At 41.3% G+C, this 21,922-nt stretch overlaps 1 protein-coding gene across 1 annotated transcript in view; it reads right to left on the reverse strand.

The window, feature by feature from the left end:
• Positions 1 to 21,709, reverse strand: part of ZSWIM4 (zinc finger SWIM-type containing 4) — a 51,220-nt gene extending 29,511 nt beyond the window's left edge. Inside the window, exons 1-2 of the mRNA XM_060763633.2 lie at positions 21,340 to 21,709; positions 9,760 to 9,961 (exon numbers count right to left, since the gene is read on the reverse strand). Coding sequence (XP_060619616.2) covers positions 9,760 to 9,961; positions 21,340 to 21,519 — 382 coding nt within the window. The 5' untranslated portion in view covers positions 21,520 to 21,709. The remainder of the gene's footprint in view (positions 1 to 9,759; positions 9,962 to 21,339) is intronic.
• Positions 21,710 to 21,922: the final 213 nt, after the last annotated feature.

Genomic DNA, 21,922 nt, shown 5'->3' on the forward strand with positions numbered 1-21,922 from the left:
TAATAATAATAATGTGCTAATGCTGAAATCCTAAAGACAATTGCTATGGAGTAAATTATGTTGAACTTAGTGGAATTTATTTCTTGCACTTATGACTCATTGGAAATATAATGCTCAGTTATAGCAGTATGAAAGGAGACTACATTAGAAGTGAATGATTCAATTAGAGATGTCACAGCCCTAGGTTTGCAAGACCTGAGCAGGACATACGATGACAGGATTTCTTGGAAATGTCGGCGTAAGTTGAACTCCTTAAGGGTTGCTATAAGTTGAAGACAACTTGATGGCACAACAGCAAACACGGAAACGGTTAAACTGTAAATGTATCCTTTCTTTTCACTGAAAGACAAATCGCCTGAGACTAAAAGTCCTGGAAAATTGCATTGCTTTTGCTATTTTTCACATCAGTGCACTGGTCTTGTCCCTGGACATATTCACCTACAGCAGCATAAGCAGCTCTAGAGCTATTTGGCTCTCTAGATATTTCAGCTTGGTCAAAGGTGATGTGAGAATTGTAGTGCAAAATGTTCAATGGTTCGTCTTTTTTTTTTTTTTGTCTACCTTTCTATTCTGAGAGGCATTTGATACATTACTACATTTGGCCCTCAATATCTATGGATTCTGCATCTACGGATTTAAGACTGAACCATCCTTGGATTGAAAATCTATTTTAAACCCTCCAAAAAGAAAGCTTAATTATACTATTTTATACATATACTAGCCGTCCCCGCCACGCGTTGCTGTGGCCCACATGGGGGTTCTGTGTGGGGGTTTGGCCCAATTCTATCGTTGGTGGGGTTCAGAATGCTCTGTGATTGTAGGTGAACTATAAATCTCAGCAACTACAACTCCCAAATGTCAAGATTCTATTTTCCCCAAACTCCACCAGTGTTCACATTTGGGCATATTGAGTATTTGTGTAGAGTTTGGTCCAGATCCATCATTGTTTGAGTCCACAGTGATCTTTGGATGTAGGTGAACTACAACTCCAAAACCAAAGGACACTGCCCACCAAACCCTTCTAGTATTTTCTGTTGGTCATGGGAGAACTGTGTGCCAAGTCTGGTTCAATTCCATCGTTGGTGGGGTTCAGAATGCTCTTTGATTGTAGGTGAACTATAAATCCCAGCAACTACAACTCCCAAATGACAAAATCAATTTTTTTTTTGAGTAAAAGACATACATTGGGTTGTTAGGTGTCTTGTGTCCAATTTTGGTGTCAATTTTCCCAACGGTTTTTGAGTTCTGTGAATACCACAAACGAACATTACATTTTTATTTATATAGATAACAGAGACTATTTTACTAATGCAATGTACATCATGGGATTTCAGCATCCACAGATTTTGTGATCCATGGTGCGTAACCAAGGGTCCACCATATATACAATCTCCTTAAACAATGTGCTGGATATTGCCTATTGTGCTGGTTTCTGTGTGTTTTAATGCTCTATGTTCTAACTTGGTTTTATTATTTCTTAAGTATTTAATCATCTTTCAGCTTTTGGATCTTGGTGATTTTTAACAGGAAAGAAAGAAGCAATATGAAATCAGGAGCAGAGGAACTCCCCTGCCCTTTGTACTTAAGGAGACTACTTCATGCAATGTGTACATAAAGGAGTTGCAGAGTCTTTTGTTTTTAGGAAAGCACACATTGATGCAGCATTAAGAAATGTTACTCCTCTGCTGCCAGTCCAACTCACATTGCTGTGTTGTTTTTGTGACTATGTGGATACATGCAGATATTATGTAAGGGGGAAATGACGTTTACCAGCCTAAGCCCCATTATAGTCCTGAACCAGCCCGATACAGGTCTGAGTAGAGTAAAGGCCAAGCTATTTGCCACCTCAGTGGAAGCAAAGGGTGGCACATGGAGTGCTAGTGGAAGGCACTCTCAACTTGAGAGTCTGTTGGATATTCTGAAAGCATAATCTCCCAAACTAAATTAAAATAGCCTGTACCCTATATGTCACAAATTGATTTCTTTTTCTTTGGTATCTCATAAAATTCTGCAAAATAAAATGAAAACTTCAGAACTGACCACCGTTCAGAAGAATGGAAAGGAGATTCAGAAAAAATCTAGATGGAAATCCTCTTGCATCCAGTGTCATGCTACTTAAATAATGGCTGAAGATATTTTATTGCTTAAGACACTTCATAGACAGAAGCCAATTAGAATAATAGTTCATTCTTGTCCCAACACTGGCCAATGGAAGAAGCATGATGTTCACTACACTTAAGGGCAACAATACATTCCTCCTCCTTGTTAGATGGGTAACTTTGAGTTTATCATAAGAAAGGATAAAAATTATGTTATGACTATGGTAAATAGTAGCCCAGTTTTGGTCAAGATTATTCATGTACACAAAAGACACTTGGAATATGATTTGCCAAAGCTAAACTAGTCAGAAACTTATGATACATCTTCCAGTGAATGCAGCATGGTGGATATGTTCCATGGTTACCCGAGACTTCAGATATGACCAAACACCATTAAAGTAGCTGGCTTCTTGTCCCAGAATAGCACAGAGTTGTTGCCTAGGAGGATTTTGAGATCCAAGACAAGCAATCTCTGTCTATATTTGCTAAGTATTTGCTAAGTCCTCCAACACAACTCTATGGTAACTTCCAGGGAGAGCATACCATAGAATCACCTAGAGCAGTGGTTCTCAACCTGAGGTCCCCAGATGTTTTTGGCCTACAACTCCCAGAAATCCCAGCCAGTTTATCAGCTGTTAGGATTTCTGGGAGTTGAAGGCCAAAAACATCTGGGGACCCCAGGTTGAGAATCACTGACCTAGAGGGTCTAGCAAACTTCTAGAGAGACCATTACTTCTTGGATGCAGTAAGTGAAACCGCAGATATGGATTCTACAGTTATATGGATCTTATGGTACTTAAATTTTTCCATTCCATTCAGTACATCTTAGGCTAAGCTTTCTATGGTGGCCGTGATATAAAGGCTGGAGGTGCTGCTTAAAAGACAGAAAATCAGCAAGATATTTTGGATTACGATGAGAGGAGCAGACGACAAAGGCTTATAAGTATTAACCATCTATTGACTTAAACTATCTCAGTTGCCCAAAGCAAAAGAACTGGGCACAGAAAACAAATTTCAGAGTCAATGGAGGAAAACTGTGACATTCAATTGCAAATAAGTATTAGCATATTTGATTTAAAGCCCTTCTGTATATTTTCTTTTGTATACATTACAAAAGTGGGAGAGAACGATAAACAGATTCTGCCTCTACAACTAAAATACCAGTGGTTCTGAATCTGCAAGTCATAGGTCTACTAATACAGAATGAGATTTTAAATCACATATTGCAAATGGAGTACAACCAAAAGAGGGAAAATGTTACAGAAAGCTTTGAAAGGCAATACAAATCATTGCATCAAAATACTGTTGCCATGTGCCTTCAAGTCATATTTGACTTATGGCAAACCTTTATCATGGGGCTTTCTTGGAAATATTTCTTCCTCTAAGGTTCAAGGTCACCCAGCGTGTTTCCCTGGCTGGGCAGGGATTCAAACTCTGTTCTCCAGAGTCATTGACCAACACTCAAATCACTACACCATACTGGAAAAAATAATATATTCTCGGTGAAAGAGTACTAATGCATTCCCTATTAGAGAGCTGGGTATATTAATTGTGCAGAAACAGGATTTTCTCCATGGGACAATAAAATATGAAGAGATCATTCTTAAAGAAACTCTGAAATATCAAAATACTGGATCTCCAACAACTTCACATAGTACAAAAATAATACAGTAATGAACCATGAATGTCACCACTAAAATAAGAAAAGATGCAGCAGACATTTTGGTCCAGAATTCATATTCCAACAGTTGTCTGGTTTTTCTATAGATTCTTAATGGGAAAATGTTAGTTTGTAATGGAAGTCTTTTTCCTTATGAGAAATGTGAAAAGTGATATTTATTCTACACATTACACACACCGTGCAATGTTGCTTTCTCTTTAATGTACCTCTTAATCATTTCAATACACTGCTAATCTCTTCCAAACATTTTGAATTCTCTGGAATCCACACTGGGAACTGTGAAGGTTGTAGTTTTCAACTCCTATCCCAGTCAAATACAAAATCTGCTTAAAGTCTACACAGTGGGCCCTTGTTATGTACTGGGCTGTAGATACACAAATCTGTAAGTGCTCAATTTGTATTACATACATGGCATATAAAATGGAGCTTCCTATGCAAATTTGTAAAATCAAAGTTTAATTTTTTAAAATATATATTTTTTCAAGTTATAGATAGTTGAGTCTGTGGATACAGAGGGTCAACTGTACTTTCAATGTGACTTAAGGAAAAGTATAGGATCTGCAGGGGCTTTAAACCCAAGAGCAGAGTAGAGTATGGGGTGGGGGTTTACTGTCAACTTAAAAAAGCACAGTCCACAATCCACATGGATTATGCCAGGAAATTAATTTTCTAAGCATTTTCCCCCACTGTTCACAGCCTACAGATGGATAACAGCCCAGACAGCCAAAGTACAGCCACCCTGACATTGGAGATTAACACAGGAGGGATGGATCTCTTTGAGATGACTGTTTGGCCACCATATTTGGAATGGGAAAGGATTTTCTGCGAATTAGATACAGATTCCTGGAACTTCCTGTCTTATTTCGAAGCCAGAAGTTCAGCTCCATGGCTTAAGCAATACACAACTCTGTCCAGAAGATGCTTGTTGAAATGTACCTGCTTGCAGCCAATATTGTGATGAAATCTGGATTGTGTCAAGTTGGAAACTAATGAATTTGAACATAAGGTAAGATCTGAAATAACCACATCTCAAGCTTTTAAAAAAATAGCATGGGGATCCTGATACAGTACAGCAGAAATGTCCAACTTGTGCCCTTCCAGATGTTTCAGACCCCAACTCCCAGAAGCCCTAGCCAGCTTGTCCAACAGCGAGGAATTCTGGAAGCTGAAGTCCAAAACACCTGGAGGGTTGTAAGTTTGACACGACTACTGCAGTACAGCATGCCTTAAACCAGTGCTGAGAAATCTCTGGCCCTCCAGACGATTTGGGCTCCAACTTCCATAATCCCTTAGCACCCATTAGACAAAGGTTCTTCAAACCTGCCTTGAACCCTGCCAGTCATCCTAAAAAGTGTTGACTCACTTTTTTTCAGATTGTTCATGATGATACAAGGAAAACCCAACCAGTGTCTCACCACCTTACAAGGCTGTCTAGATGCATTCTGTAAACATTGCAGCCTAAAATTTACAAAGCCTTTGGAATCCCTTTTTGGGGAGTATAGCATGAAACTGTAATGTTATATTTTCTTTGTACTTTGCTCATGGGTCTATTGAAGTACTCAAGATGGGAACTCATGCTCAGGCCAGAATTAGGAATTACTCACACATGCATGTACATTACTCAGCGACTCTCAGCTGAATGTACCAATGGCTTCCATTTAAAAGCATTGTGTTAGGAGAGACACAACAGCTCTGTACTGTTTGAGTAAAGATAACTATTCATACTACCAAATGAAGCAAGCATGTGCAATGGCTTGTGATGAATGAGCATACACAGCCGAGCTGCTATTAGAATAGAGAGCTGGCTTCAAGTCCCCCTCTCCCACATTTTGTAAAATGGGCAGCCAAAGTACTAAGGCAACTAGAAGACGGCATCCCAGGTCAGGATGAACTCTTGCTTTGAACCAGCCATTGGTGGTCTATAGTGCTTCTGAACATAGGCATATCATTTGGTTAACATGAATAGACTGTTCTGTCACTTGCATTTTATTTCATTTAGGTTACAACAACAAACACATAAAGCACTTAGTAAAGTTTGAATGTGTAAAGAAATGTATACTTTTGTCTGTCTTGACTATACTGTTTAATTGCTGCCAACCCCAACGAAGCAGCATCACATGTTGTTATGTAAAAGAAACCTCCCATCAATAATTTTTTTCTGAAGCAATAGCCCACAAACATATTCAGCCTCTTCTGGGATGGAAGGTACTCCAAATTCTTTTCCATTTATTTGCCCTCTAGATGTCTCCCCTATGAAACATGATCACCAGAACATTGCACAGCATCTTAAATAGTGAGCAAACATTGCCAATACCTTTGTTGATCCCTTATTCATTCAATCCAACTGCGTGCACCATCTTAAGAACAACAAAGGCCACTTTGGGCAGAATTTCTTCTATTAACTTCAGTAAGATCACTAGGATTTTAAAAATTAGTCTGACTATAAAGGCAGAAAATCTTAATGTAAGACCCCATCACTGCCCAGAGGAACACATTTAAAATGCAGAGCACAATCAACCATTAAACTAAACGTGATTATAATAGCTCCCACTGGACACACTGAGATTTATACATAGAAGGTTGCACTGTAAAAATGATTTTTTGATCAGGGGGCATAAGTATCAGACAGGTTTGTTCCTTTATTTTCATCCCTACCAAAAACATGCTTATGCAATACAGAATTCATACACTAATGTTTAAATAATGCATAGTATTTATAGACTACATTTCAGGTGGTGCCAATATTATCTAAGTAATTTTTATGATCACTCTGTTGGAGCCCACGATGGCACAATGGGTTAAACCCTTGTGCCAGCAGGACTGAAAGGTCGGTGATTCAAATCCAGGGAGCAGGGTGAGCTCCCATCTGTCAGTTCCAGTTTCTCATATGAGGCCATGAGAGAAGCCCCCCACAGGATGGTAAAACATTTGGGCTTCTTCTGGACAACGTCCTTGCAGACGGCCAATTCTCTCACACCAGATGTGACTTGCAGTTTTTCTCAAGTCACTCCTGATACAAAAAAAAATCACTCTGTTAGGCAAACTAGCATCCTTCTCTTGTTGTGGGAGAGAGAGGCTCAGAACCTAGCCCAAGAGACCACTGCTTTGCTTAAGGCAGCAGTTGAACTGGTGATTTCCTGCCACATAGCTCCTACTTTTAGCCAATTCATCAGCTCTACACAGATGTGCTCTTTGTGGTCTGTAAGATTTGTAGCCATGCTGAAAAGATGCCCATAGATAGACAATTCAGGGGACTGGATGACACACAGCAGTCTTGAACAGACAAGCACAATACACAATATTATATCAGCCCTCTTAGTATCAGAAAAAAACTGGGGAAGGGGGAGAGAGGGTGAGGAGAAGAGAAAGAAAGGAATTGAAATTTCGAATCAGAGGCTAGCCATCTATTTCTAGGAGCCCTGGGCCACATTATCATTTTGGTGATAGCATTGCATCCCATGTACAGAGTGCTATAATGTGGCTAGACTGCAATCTAGCCACTGTAGCACATTTAATCGGCTGCTCTCTTTTGTAGGATGAAAACAAAGTGGACTGAAGTTTAAGTAGGTAGCACTGCAGCTACAATATCAAGTGAAAGGACAAAAAGGGTTCAGCTATGTATAATAGCTACATCCCATGCTGAACATATGGTGAATGTACAGCCAGTCCCATTATTAGTTCCATTATTATCAATTATTATTAGCTCTGTTTTCTGCATTTTTATGGTAGAGCACTCAGGAGGGCATTCATTGATCACTATTGAAATATGCATTGTTTATATGAACATGGAATATCAGTTCTCAAACATATTAGCTTACTACCCACAATCTGAAATAACTTCAAAACCAAACACAGTTGTGTGTCATTGTTCTTGAAACACTCAAAACAATTAGGTATCGCATACAAAATAGTTCATCCAAAATGCTACTTGGAAGCATATCAGAGAGCTCCAGTGATCTAATATCCCCAGAATATTAATAACATTCTTGCCAAATCTGGCCTGTGCTGGAGAATTCCAGAAACTAGTTCAGACATACATTGGAGTGTACAGATATAGTGCAATACAGGAGATAGCTTTTGTCACAGCAAAATCCCAAAACTAGTGTGGGCAACCCAGCTAATACGGTCAGCTCAAAAACTGAGGACAACTCCCTTCAACTTGGCTCTTTAAAGTTGTGTTAAGTTACAATTCCTATCACATTTGTCAGCATGAGAAAGACAATCTTTCCAGGTGACCCAACTAGCAAATAGCCATGTCCCTCCCCTCCCTTCTATTTCACCTAAATTATTCCTCCACAACTATTTAAAATTCCTAAATATCAGATGCAAGTTTTGTGTGATACAAAGGACTAGAGATGGATAAATATGCCAAGACTCAAACCACAAGAGAGAGAGATAATCAGGCACATCTGGGACTGGAATACAAGTTGCTCAAGATGTATGGCACCACCTCTTTGAAGGATAAGGTGCATAAGTCAAGTCCAGTCTTCTAAGCCACAGTGCCCCTAGATCAGTAGTTCTCAATCTGTGGGCATCCTGGCAGGGATTTCTGTAAGTTATAGGCCAAAAATCTGGGGACTCACAGGTTGAGAACCCCTGACCTAGATGATCATGCAGTATAGAGATCAGAAAGGGCTTTGCCAGGCCCCAACTGATGCATCTGCTGCTTCTCTTCCTGAGGAAAACAGATCTATCCCCATCATCTATGGGCCCCTTCTCCACTTCCATATAACCCAGATTATCAAAGCAGATACTCCACATTATCCGCTTTGAACTGGATGATATGAATCTACACTGCATTATAATCCAGTTCAAAGCCGATAATCTGGATTTTATATGGTCGTGTAAAAGGATCCTATGTCTCAATCCCTTCATGTCCAGATTGCTGAAATATAGTCTGTGTGAGGTTCTCATTGCAAAGCATTTGGAAATTACAGCTAGTGCACAACATGCTGGCCTGCTTGTTCTTAGGTATGTGTTTCACAAACCATAATATAGGTTTTGAAACAACTACACCAACTTCCTATTCATTTCCAAATCACATTCTTGATGCTACTATATGTCTCACCACATCAAGAGAGGAGATGGGGGACTCCCTTTCCACAGCTTATATCACTGCTCTCAATACAGGCCTTATAAATGTTTACTATTCTGCAATAGTAACTGATGTCACCCTTTGATGTTCAATTATGCTTCACTATAATGTAATTGTAATAATATATAAATAAAGTTTGGGCTTCATTTTGGGAGTTTAAGTGCTTCTTGAGTGAAGAGGCAATTTTTAATGTGTTAAATAAAATTATATACACAAATTGTGGTATTTTGTGAAAACTCAAGACAAGTTATTGTTTCAAGTACCAACAGCTCTGTTTCTCTTTTAATATCAGTTCAAGAACAAAGCAGAAAATGCACCAACTCATCATATGATAGGGGTGGGCAAAGTGTAGTCCTCAAAATATTGTTAGATTACAAACTCCTTGCCAACATAGTCTGTGGTAAAGAATTCTGAGAGGAATTCAGCTGCATTTGGAGTCCTTGCCCTCCCCTGTCCCATTGTTTCACTTGGAGAACTGTGGTATTGTCTTCCTCCAGTCACTTGGAAGCCTCCACAATGGAAATTAACATCAGTCTTTGGTATTTGCTATTGTCATTTGAAAATACAGAAAGAACCTAGTTTCTCCAGTCTATCTCCATGAGATGTTAAACTGGCAACTAGTCCCGTGCTTATCTACTCAAATATAATTTAACCAGCTTGAACAGTAATTCCTCCCAAATATAAATGAATATTTGGGTCTGGCTAAAATGCTGCTGCAGATCAAATTACATCTTCCTTCTGTTCTTTCAACTCTGGAGAAGCACAGTTTCATCTCTGCTTCAGTTCTGCCACAGAGGCCATGATAGATCTTCCTGCTGTTAACCATATTCCAGTACATAACACACATTCAAAGCAAAAGCTTCTGGACCAGTTGGTTCACTCACCTACTTGCAGGACTCGGTCAACAGCACCTGACTGCAGCAAATTCAGACCACGATTAAAGGGCACACGCGAGTCTCTCTCGCCCTCAGGAGGGTGATAGCCAAGGGATGAATACATACATATCTCCCGCTCACTTCGTGGGAAGGACCAGAAAACGATGCGCTTCTGCACAGGCTCTGGGACACGGGAAAAACGCTCCTCCACCTGGACAGCAGGGGAAAGGAAAAAGACAAGGCACTTGTAGGATTACAATCTCTGAAGCAGGTATTTCAAGGACAGGCTTCGCCCACATGAACCTGCCCTCAAGAACATCCCTCCAGGAGCTGCTCCAGGTATTTCATCTTCAAAGGCATAATCTAAGATCAGGTCTCTTACTTCAGTAGCACTTCAGTTACAGCATTCCCTTCCTCAAAGTGTCTGGTAGGCACCCGTCCTTAGGCTTTCGTACCAAGTTAAAATGTTTTGCTTTTTGTTATATTTCTGTTTTCTGGAGATGGTAATGACAGATTTGTTTTTTCTTTCTTTCTGTCCTATTTGTTCTCCCAATGGGTTTTCATAGCTAAGTGGGGATACAAACCCTTTTAACTAGAATCATAATCCAGTGCTCAAACCACTACACCATATAGGTTCTACTCAAGGTAAACAAACACATTACATCCAAACGTTTTCAATAATTATATGTGACTGTTCAGATTCAAGAGCAACACATGCAAAAACACACTGTATGAAATCAGTAAGTGATAGATGTATGGAATTAATTGGGAAGTGGGGGTGAGGGTACCCCACAAAAATGCGCTTAAGGCCTTTAGGGTCTATAGTTTGTTTATCCCTACACTGTACTAATCAACTGAGAAGGAACTTAATAGGAAAGAAAAATGTATCAAATGTACTGATGTGACTTTTTACACACAGTGTCTAACTAAAAATACTCTTGATTTTGAATTCCAAGATTCATGTCTACAGATCGCCAGGTGTTAGCTTCCTCCAAGCAATCTGTTTCAAAACAAGAGAGTGAATAATATTCTAAAATTCCCCAAGACTTACCTCTAGCTGTGGGATGGGAGAGGGAAGCAAAATTACTGGGAACAGTGATACTGTAAGCCACAGGACTGCAGCAGGGCTGAGAAAGGAATGCAAATAGCTATCCAAAGATGTAACCTCCAAGCATCATCTACTGTAAACGAGAGGCATGAAGCCAATAATGCAGCTAGTTAGCAGCCTTTCGTTCAGAAAGAGAGTTCTGGCAGGGCCAGACTGGGACCAGGATTTTCACTGTTTTGTTAGTTCCCTGCCTCTATGGCAGTAACGTCTTTAGGCTCTCTGAGGGCCCTTCCACACTGCCCCTATAGCCCAGGAACTGATCCCAGATTGTCTGCTTTTCCCAGATTATCTGGCCATGGAGACTCATATTTTCCAGTTTAAAGCAGATAATCTGGGATCAGATCCTGGGATATAAAGCAGTGTGGAAGGGCCCTGAGAGCATACAGGAGCTGCTGAGTCAGCTGCTGCCATCATTATTTACTGTTATTACTTATTGTATTCATATGCTGCCTTTCTCACCCCTGGGGGGACTCAAGGCAGTTTACAACATACTAATGGCAAAAATTCAATGCCAACATACAGTACACAAAGGAATCATAATAACTAATTATTACATATAACTATGAACTTAAAATCAATGAAGAAATGTAGGATGAAAAGGGTGAAGCCAGGTATTGCCACCTACAATGCTAACCTGCAAAACAACTTGAGAAACTTATCTGGCCTACTGCTTATCTCAGCTTACACCTGTTATGGTACATCTGCCCAGTTAGTTCAGCTGCAACAAAATTCACCCCCCACCTGATTTTCTTGGCCACTGGGCTTCTTCTCATATTGGCTGCAAACTGACTAGTGCCTTTCCATTGCAGGGGTGGCATTTCCTCCTAATTTTATGGGCACTCTATACTCACCCAAAGCAGGATGATGATGGATGAACATCTACAAACATTCATCACAGTTTATTACATTCTTCTACTCACAACATTCAAGAACTGCCCGAGACATCACAGTGAGCTCAGCTAAACAGTGTCAGAGTTTCATAATGGTGATTCTTTTGAGAGATTGAGTTGTAACAATAGACACGTTTCGACTTCTAAATCTATACACCAGTTTTCTGTGCAAAGGATGAATAAATTGCCTTTCCGTGCTATTTTAGGTGCTGGACTCCCACACAGCTGCCACTACCAGGAACTGACTGAAGCCCACAAGCAAAATGCTTCCCCCCATTTCAAAGTAAATGGTGCTCCAAGCAGGCTCCCAAGGATCCAGTTGCATGTAATTTTCTCCCAGTTAAGTTTAATCAGTGCACAATTATGACCAGAAAATAGGATCAAGACCTCATGCTGCTGGAAGTGAAAGTAGCTAACTGTTGTTAATGTAAGCACTTTCTTCAAGGTAAGAAAAGTTTCTTCTATAATAAGCAGTAATCTGTTTGTTAAAGCTCTGATCTCCATCGCTCTTCTCTTTTCTACTGTTACCACACCAAATCTTCTCAAATTCAAAATGAAAAAGCAAGTTCATGTCTCAGCATAAATTTTTATCTATATAGTCTGACTAGTCCTCCATATTTTGCATTTTATTATTTATGGAATTGCTTAAAATTTTCTCTCTAGGAATCTCTCTGGTCACATTAAAAATCAATCATATGGTCAGGCTAGAGGATCTAGAGCAGGGGTCCTCAAACTAAGGCCCGGGGCCCAGATGCGGCCCTCCAAGGTCATTTATCCGGCCCTCGCTCAGGGTCAACCTAAGTCTGAGAAGCACATAACAGCAACAATCCTATCTCATCAGCTAAAAGCAGGCCCACATTTCCCATTGAAATACTAATAAGTTTATATTTGTTAACATTGCTCCTCATTTTAATTATTGTATTGTTTTTAAGTGTATTTTATGCTACAAATAAGATATGTGCAACGTGCATAGAAATTCATTCTTTTTTTTTTTCAAATTATAATCCGGCCCTCCAACAGTTTGAGGGACTGTGACCTGGCTCTCTGTTTAAAAAGTTTGTGGACCCCTGATCTAGAGATTTACAGAGAACACCTTTCTAGGAATTTTAGTTTCTCCAGTGTAATACAGCTTCCAGCAGATGTTGACCATAGTGTTGTGCTGAAGGACCTAAAAATTAATAGAGAGATGTTGTCTTAGTCTTTATTCGGGTTTTTTTGTTTGTTTTTTACAATTTCACAGGAGACCTGTGCTCCTAATGCCAGCAATAGTGAAGGGTTGATTGTATTTTACTCAAAAACTTCCTCACATCTCAGACAGGCAACCTGGCTAGCAATGGAAAAGTAATTCTCATTAACATAGGCTACTGGGGGATTTTTAAACAAATTCAGTCAAAATGATTAATGAAAGCATGCATGTGTATCTTTTCACTTCCTGCCACTCCAGAGTAAGCTACAACCATAAGATTTTCCTTTTCTTTTTTCCTCTTGTCTTTTCTGAATTACACAAAAGCAAATGCTCATGACTAAACATGCATATATTTGAAAAATATGCATTTACACAATTTAATCAAGAGATACATGCATAAAAAGTAATTAAGAAAATTGCATAACAAAATACTCAAATTTAGTGCAAGAAAGTTGGGGGTGAGAGATTTGAGAAATACAATGAAAGTAAAACATACTTCCATATCTTTAAACCCTGGCATCACCTCTGATTCCCATCTCTTTATAATTAACCACCTTCAGTAGAATCTCATTGTCTATGACATCAAACATATGCTAATCCCTTCTCCACTTTTGCCAGATTGGCAAAAAATCACGAATAATTTAATCTCAATTTATATAAAACTGGACTCCCAGGATTAACACGATTCTGAGGAAACACATACACATCCAGCCTTGACATGTCTTTCCACCAACACTCACTATTGCACTGCCACCTAAACTATTGGGATTTTTCTCAACTTACTCAGTTCATACACCTTCACTAAATCCTTCTTCCTCACACTTCATTGCTACACTTTCACCATCCCTCTCCAGAAATTCTAATTCAAAACTCTCTACCTGAATTCCCCTTTATTCCTCTTCTTTCACTCTCCATTCCCATCCTATCAGTGATTGCTGCGTTAAAATCAAAAGCCTTGCTACTTCTACCAGGTCAGCTTGCTTGTTGTGAATCCGCCATAAGAACTCAACTTTGTGGTTCTGGATCTCAAAAATTCACCTATACCTTACAGCAGTCACAAAGTTGATCTCCTTCTGTTTTTATCCACTACTAGAAAGACAGCATAGCCCTGGGTGTTGCATAGACAATCCAGGAGACCAAAGTTCAAACTCACACTTAGCCAAGGAAGTCCACCAGTGGCCTTAGGCAAGTAATGTTATCTGAGTCTCTAAAGAAGGGAATGACACCATCTCACTTTCAACAAACAGACTTGATTTAGGGTTGCCACAAGTCAGAAATGATTCAAAACATTACAATAAGCTAGATGCCACTTGATAAACCCCTCTTTTCTGGCTACTATTGAATTCAACTCTGAAATTTCCAAGGCATGACTGTCTGACAGGGCTACTTTGGACTTTTCCTGCATGGCAGGGATTGGACTGGATGATCCATGTGGTTTCTTCCAACTCTTATGATTCTATTATTGATCATGAACTCATCCCTTGTTTGGGTATCAGCCAGCACATCAACGACTTAAATCAAGAAATAGTTTTCTTAGATCTACAGAGACACTTGCTGGAACACCTCAGCAAGCGAGAGTCCAAAAGTGGCAGGCTCAAACCCAGCACCTCAATCTGTGGGTGATACCAGATGAGAGACTCCCTCCTGGGCACACAGAAGACTGGGCGACTCGGAAGGCGCTGAACAGACTGCACTCTGGCACCACGAGATGCAGAGGCAATCTTAAGAAATGGGGCTACAAAGTTGAATCCACGACATGCGAGTGTGGAGGAGAAGAAACCACAGACCATCTGCTGCAATGCAACCTGAGCCCTGCTACATGCACAATGGAGGACCTCCTTGCGGCAACACCAGAGGCACTCCAAGTGGCCAGATACTGGTCAAAGGACATTTAATTAACTACCAAGTTTGCAAAATTTGTGGGGGTTTTTTATCTGTTTGTTTTGTTCTGTTAGAAATGTAATACAATGGTATGGTTGCTGATGACACGATAAATAAATAAATAAATCATGAACTTTAATGCGAAGAGCTATTTAAGAACAATTCCAAGTATTAAACAACTATTAGAAACAAAGAACAGAACTAATTTTGAACAAATTTCAGTGCCCCAAGCAGAAAACTTCAAATGGAGACAGAATTATATCCCATTAATTAGCATGAGGGTGCAATCCTCTAGAACAGTGGCTTCCAACCTTTGCTCCTCCAGGTGTTTTGGACTTCAGCTCCCACAATTCCTAAGAGCTGATAAGATGGCTGGGATTTCTGGGAGTTGAAGTCCAAAATAACGGGAGGACCAGAGGTTGGGAAGCATTGCTCTAGTACAGAAGTTCTTGAAAAGGGCCACAGAGCTCTTTTTGAAGCAAACGTTTCTCATGGGGCTCCAAGAAATGTTTATATATTATATATAGTATATCAGACATGGGTCAGGCCAGTGGCAGATGAATGGAGAGTGTTTATGTAAGCTAATTCACATGGTGCAAAAAGAAAGGAAAGGAAAGGAAAGGAAGAACAAGGAAAAGAGCCTGGGCAGTGAGGGAGGTGGAGGAGAAAGGGTCTATGCCCTAGAAGGATGCTGCTGCTGCTATTGTTTCTGACAGCTCTAAACTTTAATTTCCTTGCTTTTCTCAGGAGGAGGAAAGAAGAGGAGGCAGGAAGCAGCATGGTGCTGAGGAGTCCCTCACTATCATCCACAGAGCCCCAAGGGCTCCATGGAGAAGTTTGAGAACCTCTGCTCTAGTAGCAAAAATTCACTTAAAGAAATGGGAGATACACAGCAGCAGTAGCTATTCACCTCAATTGGGTGTGTATAGCAGAACCTCCCTGGTGATTTCAACTCAAGGATCAGGTTCGGTCCAGCTCATGCTTGCTTGTCTTAATTGCACCAAAACTAACCACCCATTCCGACTGTGTCACCTTAAACATAGTCTCACTTGTATTTCAGCCAACATGACTCCCAACAGGAAAATATTCATGAGACAGAGCTTAAGCGATAGAACACTTCTATATCCCAAAAGCAGCATCAGAAATATGCAGAGGGGCATCTCAATCCAAAATATAGTGCCAATGGAATAGAGCAAGGAGAATTAACCTAACTGTATTGAAAACCAACACTGGAAACACAAAAGAAGGGTATTGTATTTCCCTATTTTTGCTAGTAAGTGAGGGCTCCTACAACAGATTGCCCTTTTGCCCAATCTCCTAAGGGAATACAAGTCCCTAACCAGGCATGTAGCCGGGGGGGGGGGGGGGGGGGGGGCTCGGAGGGCTTCAGCCCCCCCCCCCCCCCCGAAATTCTCATGGTGGTTCACAAAAAGGCCTTACTGGTGCATTATTTAAACTGTTATGTTTATTCATATCATGATCTGATAACCATACTCAATATATCCCATATGCATGGGGGTATTGGGGTAATGATACAAAAGGTTTGCTAGGCTAGACCCTCTTTCACTCAGACTCAGCCCCCCCCCCCCCGAAACTCAGCCCCCCCAACCCCCCCTGAAAAAAATTCACACACCCCCCCCCCCCCGAAACGAAATCCTGGCTACGGGCCTGTCCCTAACCCACTCTTCTTTTAAGAGGAATTGTTTTGTATATAGACACACTTCATCCAATAAAAACTGCACCTGAAGAAAAGCAGGTCAGGTGTAGCTTTACCACCTCATACAGACGCTCCAGTCAAAATGACATTATAGACTAGGACTACAGACCTGCCAACTTTGGATTAAATTCACTATCTCAATAGTGTCAATCCGCATAAGATGGGGCATTAAGATATAACAATTGGTGGTTTGCAGTCCAATCCTCTCTGACACACCGAGGCCACTGGTGATTAAAATACAACTATTCTGAAGGATAACCCACTGCTAACAACAGCTTGTTAAATAAAAATCCAATCTATTGGAAGATAAAAACCCTCAAGAGAGTTTATGGAAGAGAAACAGCTCTAGTCCCCTTCCAACCTTTTTTTGCCTCAAGCTGATTTACAGTGTCATCAAGTTCTTATGCTTCAGAGTAAAAGATGTAGAGGAAAATAGCAGACTGTTTATAGCCAGGGTGCAGAACATGTGACACTATAATGTATCTGAACTTAAACTCCCATCAGTCCCATCAGCACAGCACCGGGTCAGGAATCAAAAGAACTGTCATTCAGCAGCATCTGGAGGTCTACAGGTTCATGATCCCTGGTTTTGACACTCAACATTCACTGTAAGCGCAAAATGGGAGGTTAGGCAAGACAACCTAGGAATCATCATCTATGTAAGAATATCTGTGGCAATTGGCTACAACTCTCTTTCATTTCTGGACACTCATCACTGACCAGAAGCCAGTAGCTCACAGGCTGGTACTACCCCATTAACCCCTACTCCATCCCACCCCAGAAGTAGCAATTATCAAAGTGGTTTGGACCATCAGATGAGTAAACTCCAGTGCTGCCCTATGGGCCTTTAAACACCCCCCACCCCCACACACATTACAGCACTTTAAAATCTCCGGGGAAAACCAATCTTACAATTTGAAGTTGAAAAGGAGGAATTACCTCTCTGGTCCAGACCTCATATTCATTCACCCTTATTTCAGGTACTAAGATGCTTCGATCTACAAGTTTCACTCACTGATGCTAGTGACAAGCGAGTCTTGTTTGACTAGTTCCCCAGCCTAACATTGAAATTAAGTCCTGTTATCTCGTTGTATAGAAACTGAAGCTGCTTAGAAAGAATTCTCAGATTGACATAAGGAACTAGCCACACTGTGATCTTCAGGAATCATTGGTGAGAGATGCTTCGTCAAGTTTCGAGAGGAGAAGCCATGAGGCAAGAATGACATCTCCCAGGCCCCTACACGCAACATGGCATGATCAGAGCTTTGCCCGGACTAGCCCTACATCTCCCCGGTACTATGCATCCACTAATGCCAGCTATTCCCTACTCCACCTATTTTTCATCCTTCACATTCATAGCAAGCTTAGAGCTGACACCGCAGCATGACCACTTCCCCCAGACCAAGCAGAATAAAGACATCCGTCTGTGAAAGGGAGGACTTAGTACAGAAAGGAACTGCCAAAACAACAAGGGGGTGGGAAGCTCAGGTGAGAAGGAAGAAACACAAAGAGACGTGGAATGTAACATAGGATTACAAGGAGGAGGCAAGAGGAAGCCAGGAGATAATATCCCACAATCCCATCCCCCTTGGATACTGAGGGCCCTACCACATAGCCATATAATTCAAAATATCATGGCAGATAATCCACAATATCTGCTTTGTACTGGGTTATCTGAGTCCACGCTGCCATAGAATCCAGTTCAATGTGGATTTTATACAGCTGTGTGGAAGGGACCTTAGAGGAATGTCTGAAAGTCCAAATCAGAAGATATGGGAGAATAGGAGCTGCCCCTTGAGTCACCCCACAGCAAGCAAAAAAAAAAAAAAGTTGCCAAGGAGAAGGAAGGAAATGGAAACAATTCAGTCCATGACATATACAAAACCCATCTCCTTTCACGTGTCATCACCTCCCACCTCCTTCACACATTCAGGAGAAGTCTCGGGGGCAAACAGCTCTTTTAGAAATGGAACCCCTTTAATAAAGAAGTCAGTAATCTCCATCAACCAGAACTTGACCCCTGAGGAGAGGATACTACAAGGCTACAAAGCATGCAAATCCAAGTGTGAATGGCAAGCTGATGGCTTGGCAGCAGCAGGAGGAGGAGGATAAAAGGGGGGTGAGAAAGGAAAAAAGGGAAGTCTGACACCACAAACCAGAAAGAAGAAAAGACACAGAAGAGGACAAATACACAGAGAAAAGGAAGGAGTGGGGGGGGAGGGGGGCGCGAAGGGTGGAAGACAGAACATAGAAAGATGACAACAGTCGGCTTTGTTCCAGCCAGGGTCTAGATTGCCATGGGGGAAAACAAGAAGAGAAGCCCCATCCTCAGTTCTCGGTTCCCTTTTCTGGCCTCTGAACAGCAACCTGGATGCGCTGAGCTCAGTAGATGGATCTTCCCAGCACTTCCACCTGCTTGGTGGAGATTATTATATTTGTCAGAGGGAGCAGACAAGGAGCAAAGGGGGAGAGCAGGGCTCCAATAACAAGACACAGGCTCTCTCTATATATATACACACACATACACACATAGACACATATAAACAATATCTGAAAACTTTCCTATGTGGAATAGCTTTTAATTAATGATGACACAAGCCTAGCAACTGCACTTTATAACCATATTTTATTTTCCTGGGAATTTTGTATGGTTTTACTCCTTTGAATGACATTCCTATGTTACGTCTGGTGGGGACGAGCGACAGGGCCTTCTCGGCTGTAGCCCCCCGCCTGTGGAACTTGCTTCCCAGCGAGTTAAGATCAGCTTCATCCTGTCTTTTAGGAAGAAACCGAAGTCGTGGTTCTGGGACCAGGCTTTTGGACGGCAGGCATAAATAGCGCTTTGGATATGGAATTTGACTGGAATGATAATACGGCGGTTAATACTGTTTTTATTGTTTTAAACAATGTTCTATTTATTGTTTTAATTGTTATATTGCTTTGTTATATTTAATGGCATCAAATTGTGCCAAATGGAAGCTGTCCTGAGTCCCCCTTCGGGGGTTGAGAAGGACAGGGTAGAAATGCTGGAAATAAATAAATAAATAAAATGTATGGGATTATTTTCATGGCTTACATTGTATATGACATGTTTAGCTGTTGTGGTAAACTGTCTTGGCTCCTCAGAGAATGGAGACATAGAAATTTCCTCATAAATAAATAATTTCTATATATATATGTGTGTGTGTATAATACTATATATATATATATATATATATATATATATATATATAATGAACATGAGGAAGAACTTCCTGACTGTGAGAGCCGTTCAGCAGTGGAACTCTCTGCCCCGGAGTGTGGTGGAGGGTCCTTCTTTGGAAGCTTTTAAATAGAGGCTGGATGGCCATCTGTCAGAGGTGCTTTCAATGCAATATTCCTGCTTCTTGGCAGGGGGTTGGACTGGATAGCCCATGAGGTCTCTTCCAACTCTTTGATTCTTTGATTCTACACACACACATACTAGCCGTCCCCTGCCACGCGTTGCTGTGGCCCAGTCTGTATATATGTGTTTTGTGTGTGTGTATATGTGTGTTTGCATATATATGTGTGTTTGCATATATATATATATATAGAGAGAGAGAGAGAGAGAGAGAGGTATATATGTGTGCGCATGTGTGTGTATAGATGTGTTTATATGTGTGTATATATTTGTGTGTTTATATGTGTATATGTATATTGTGTATATGTGGGTGCTTGTTTATATGCATATTTATGTTTATATATGTGTGTATGTATGTGTGCATGTTTATATGTACATATGTGTTTATGTAGATGTATGTGTGTGTATATTTGTGTGTACTTGGGTATATATACACGTATGTGTATGTATATGTGCATGTGTATGGGTATATATGTGTGTGCATATGTGTGTGTGTAGATGTGTTTATATGTGTGTATATATTTGTGTGTTTATATGTATATATGTATATTGTGTATATGTGTGCTTGTTTATATGCATATCTGTTTATATATGTGTGTATGTATGTGTGCATGTGTATGTGCGTGCATATGTGTTTATGTAGATGTATGTGTGTGTATATTTGTGTTTACTTGGGTATATATATACACGTATGTGTATGTATATGAGTGTATGTGTGTGTATATATGGGTATATATGTGTGCGCATATGTGTTGATATGTGTGTATATATATATTTGTGTTTATGTATATTGTGTATATGTGTGTGCTTGTTTATATGCATATTTGTGTTTATATATGTGTGTGCATGTGTACATTTGTGTGTGCATGTGTATATGTATATATGTATGTAGATGTATGTGTGAATGTGTATATGAGTGTGTGTGTGTGTGTATATATATATATGATGTGTTTGGGGGTTTTTTAAGTCCATTCTGCTGGGTTTTTAATTTTTAGAGGTGATATACACTCGTTGGACTGTTAGTTGTATTGTGTCAAAATTTCGTGTCAATTCATCCAGTGGTTTCTGAGTTATGTTAATCCCACAAACGAACATTACATTTTTATTTATAAAGATGTATATATAGATAGATTAGATATAGAGAGAGTGTGTGTGTGTGTGCCCTGTGTCTAAAGAGAGAAAGGTCCAATTCAAATCCAAAGGAGAGACGCCTCCCTTCTTCTGTGGAGGAAAGGGGAGAGAAAGGGTCTCGCTGGGAGAGTGGCAGCTCCTTCCTCCTCTTCGCCCTCATTGAAAGGAAAGGGGGAAGGCAGAGAAAGGGACAAGGGCCTTTCAAGGGCCTTCCTTCCCCTCAGGCGCCCTCGGCACCGGCCGGCGTTGGAGCCCCCAAAGCTGGAAAGGAAGCCTCCCTCCCCCGCTTCTCACCTGCTCGAAGGCCCACGTCTCGGCCACCCGCCGGGCGCTCAGGTCCAGCAATGTTTCCACCACCGCGACGGCGGCGGAAGAAGACGACGCGGAGGAGGCGGCAGAGGCGCCAGGTCCCGGCCCGGACTCCAGCGCCTCTCCGGCGGCGCCGCACCTGCGCTTGGCCGGCGGGGGCTCCATAGGCCCGGCCAATCCGCGGCCTGTCCTGAGCGCCTCCCCGAGAAGCCTACCCCCGGCGACGGCCACTCGGTCTCCTCTCCTCCCGGCCTCCGGGAAGGTCCTTCCCTTTCCCTCCCCCCGCGCGTCCCCTTTAAGGAGCTCCCACAACAATGAGCTCGACGGCCGCCGCTTCCCCGGTCCTGCCTCTTCGCCTCCCTCGCTCCCCATTGGCCAGCCGGGGGAAGGCGAGACGCGAGGGGATTGGCCGGTCCGAACTGTCGCTCAAGCAGGAACAATGTACGCCCCCATGTTGTGGCAGAGGGGCTTTAAAAGCACTGCTTGGGAATCAAGCACAGAAGTGGGTGCTAGGAAGAATATCAGACTGGCACAGCCTGAGGATTGATTGATTTATCGTGTCAGAAAC

This window comes from Anolis sagrei, chromosome 2 (genome assembly GCF_037176765.1).
Source record: "Anolis sagrei isolate rAnoSag1 chromosome 2, rAnoSag1.mat, whole genome shotgun sequence".
Classification (NCBI taxonomy): domain Eukaryota; kingdom Metazoa; phylum Chordata; class Lepidosauria; order Squamata; family Dactyloidae; genus Anolis; species Anolis sagrei.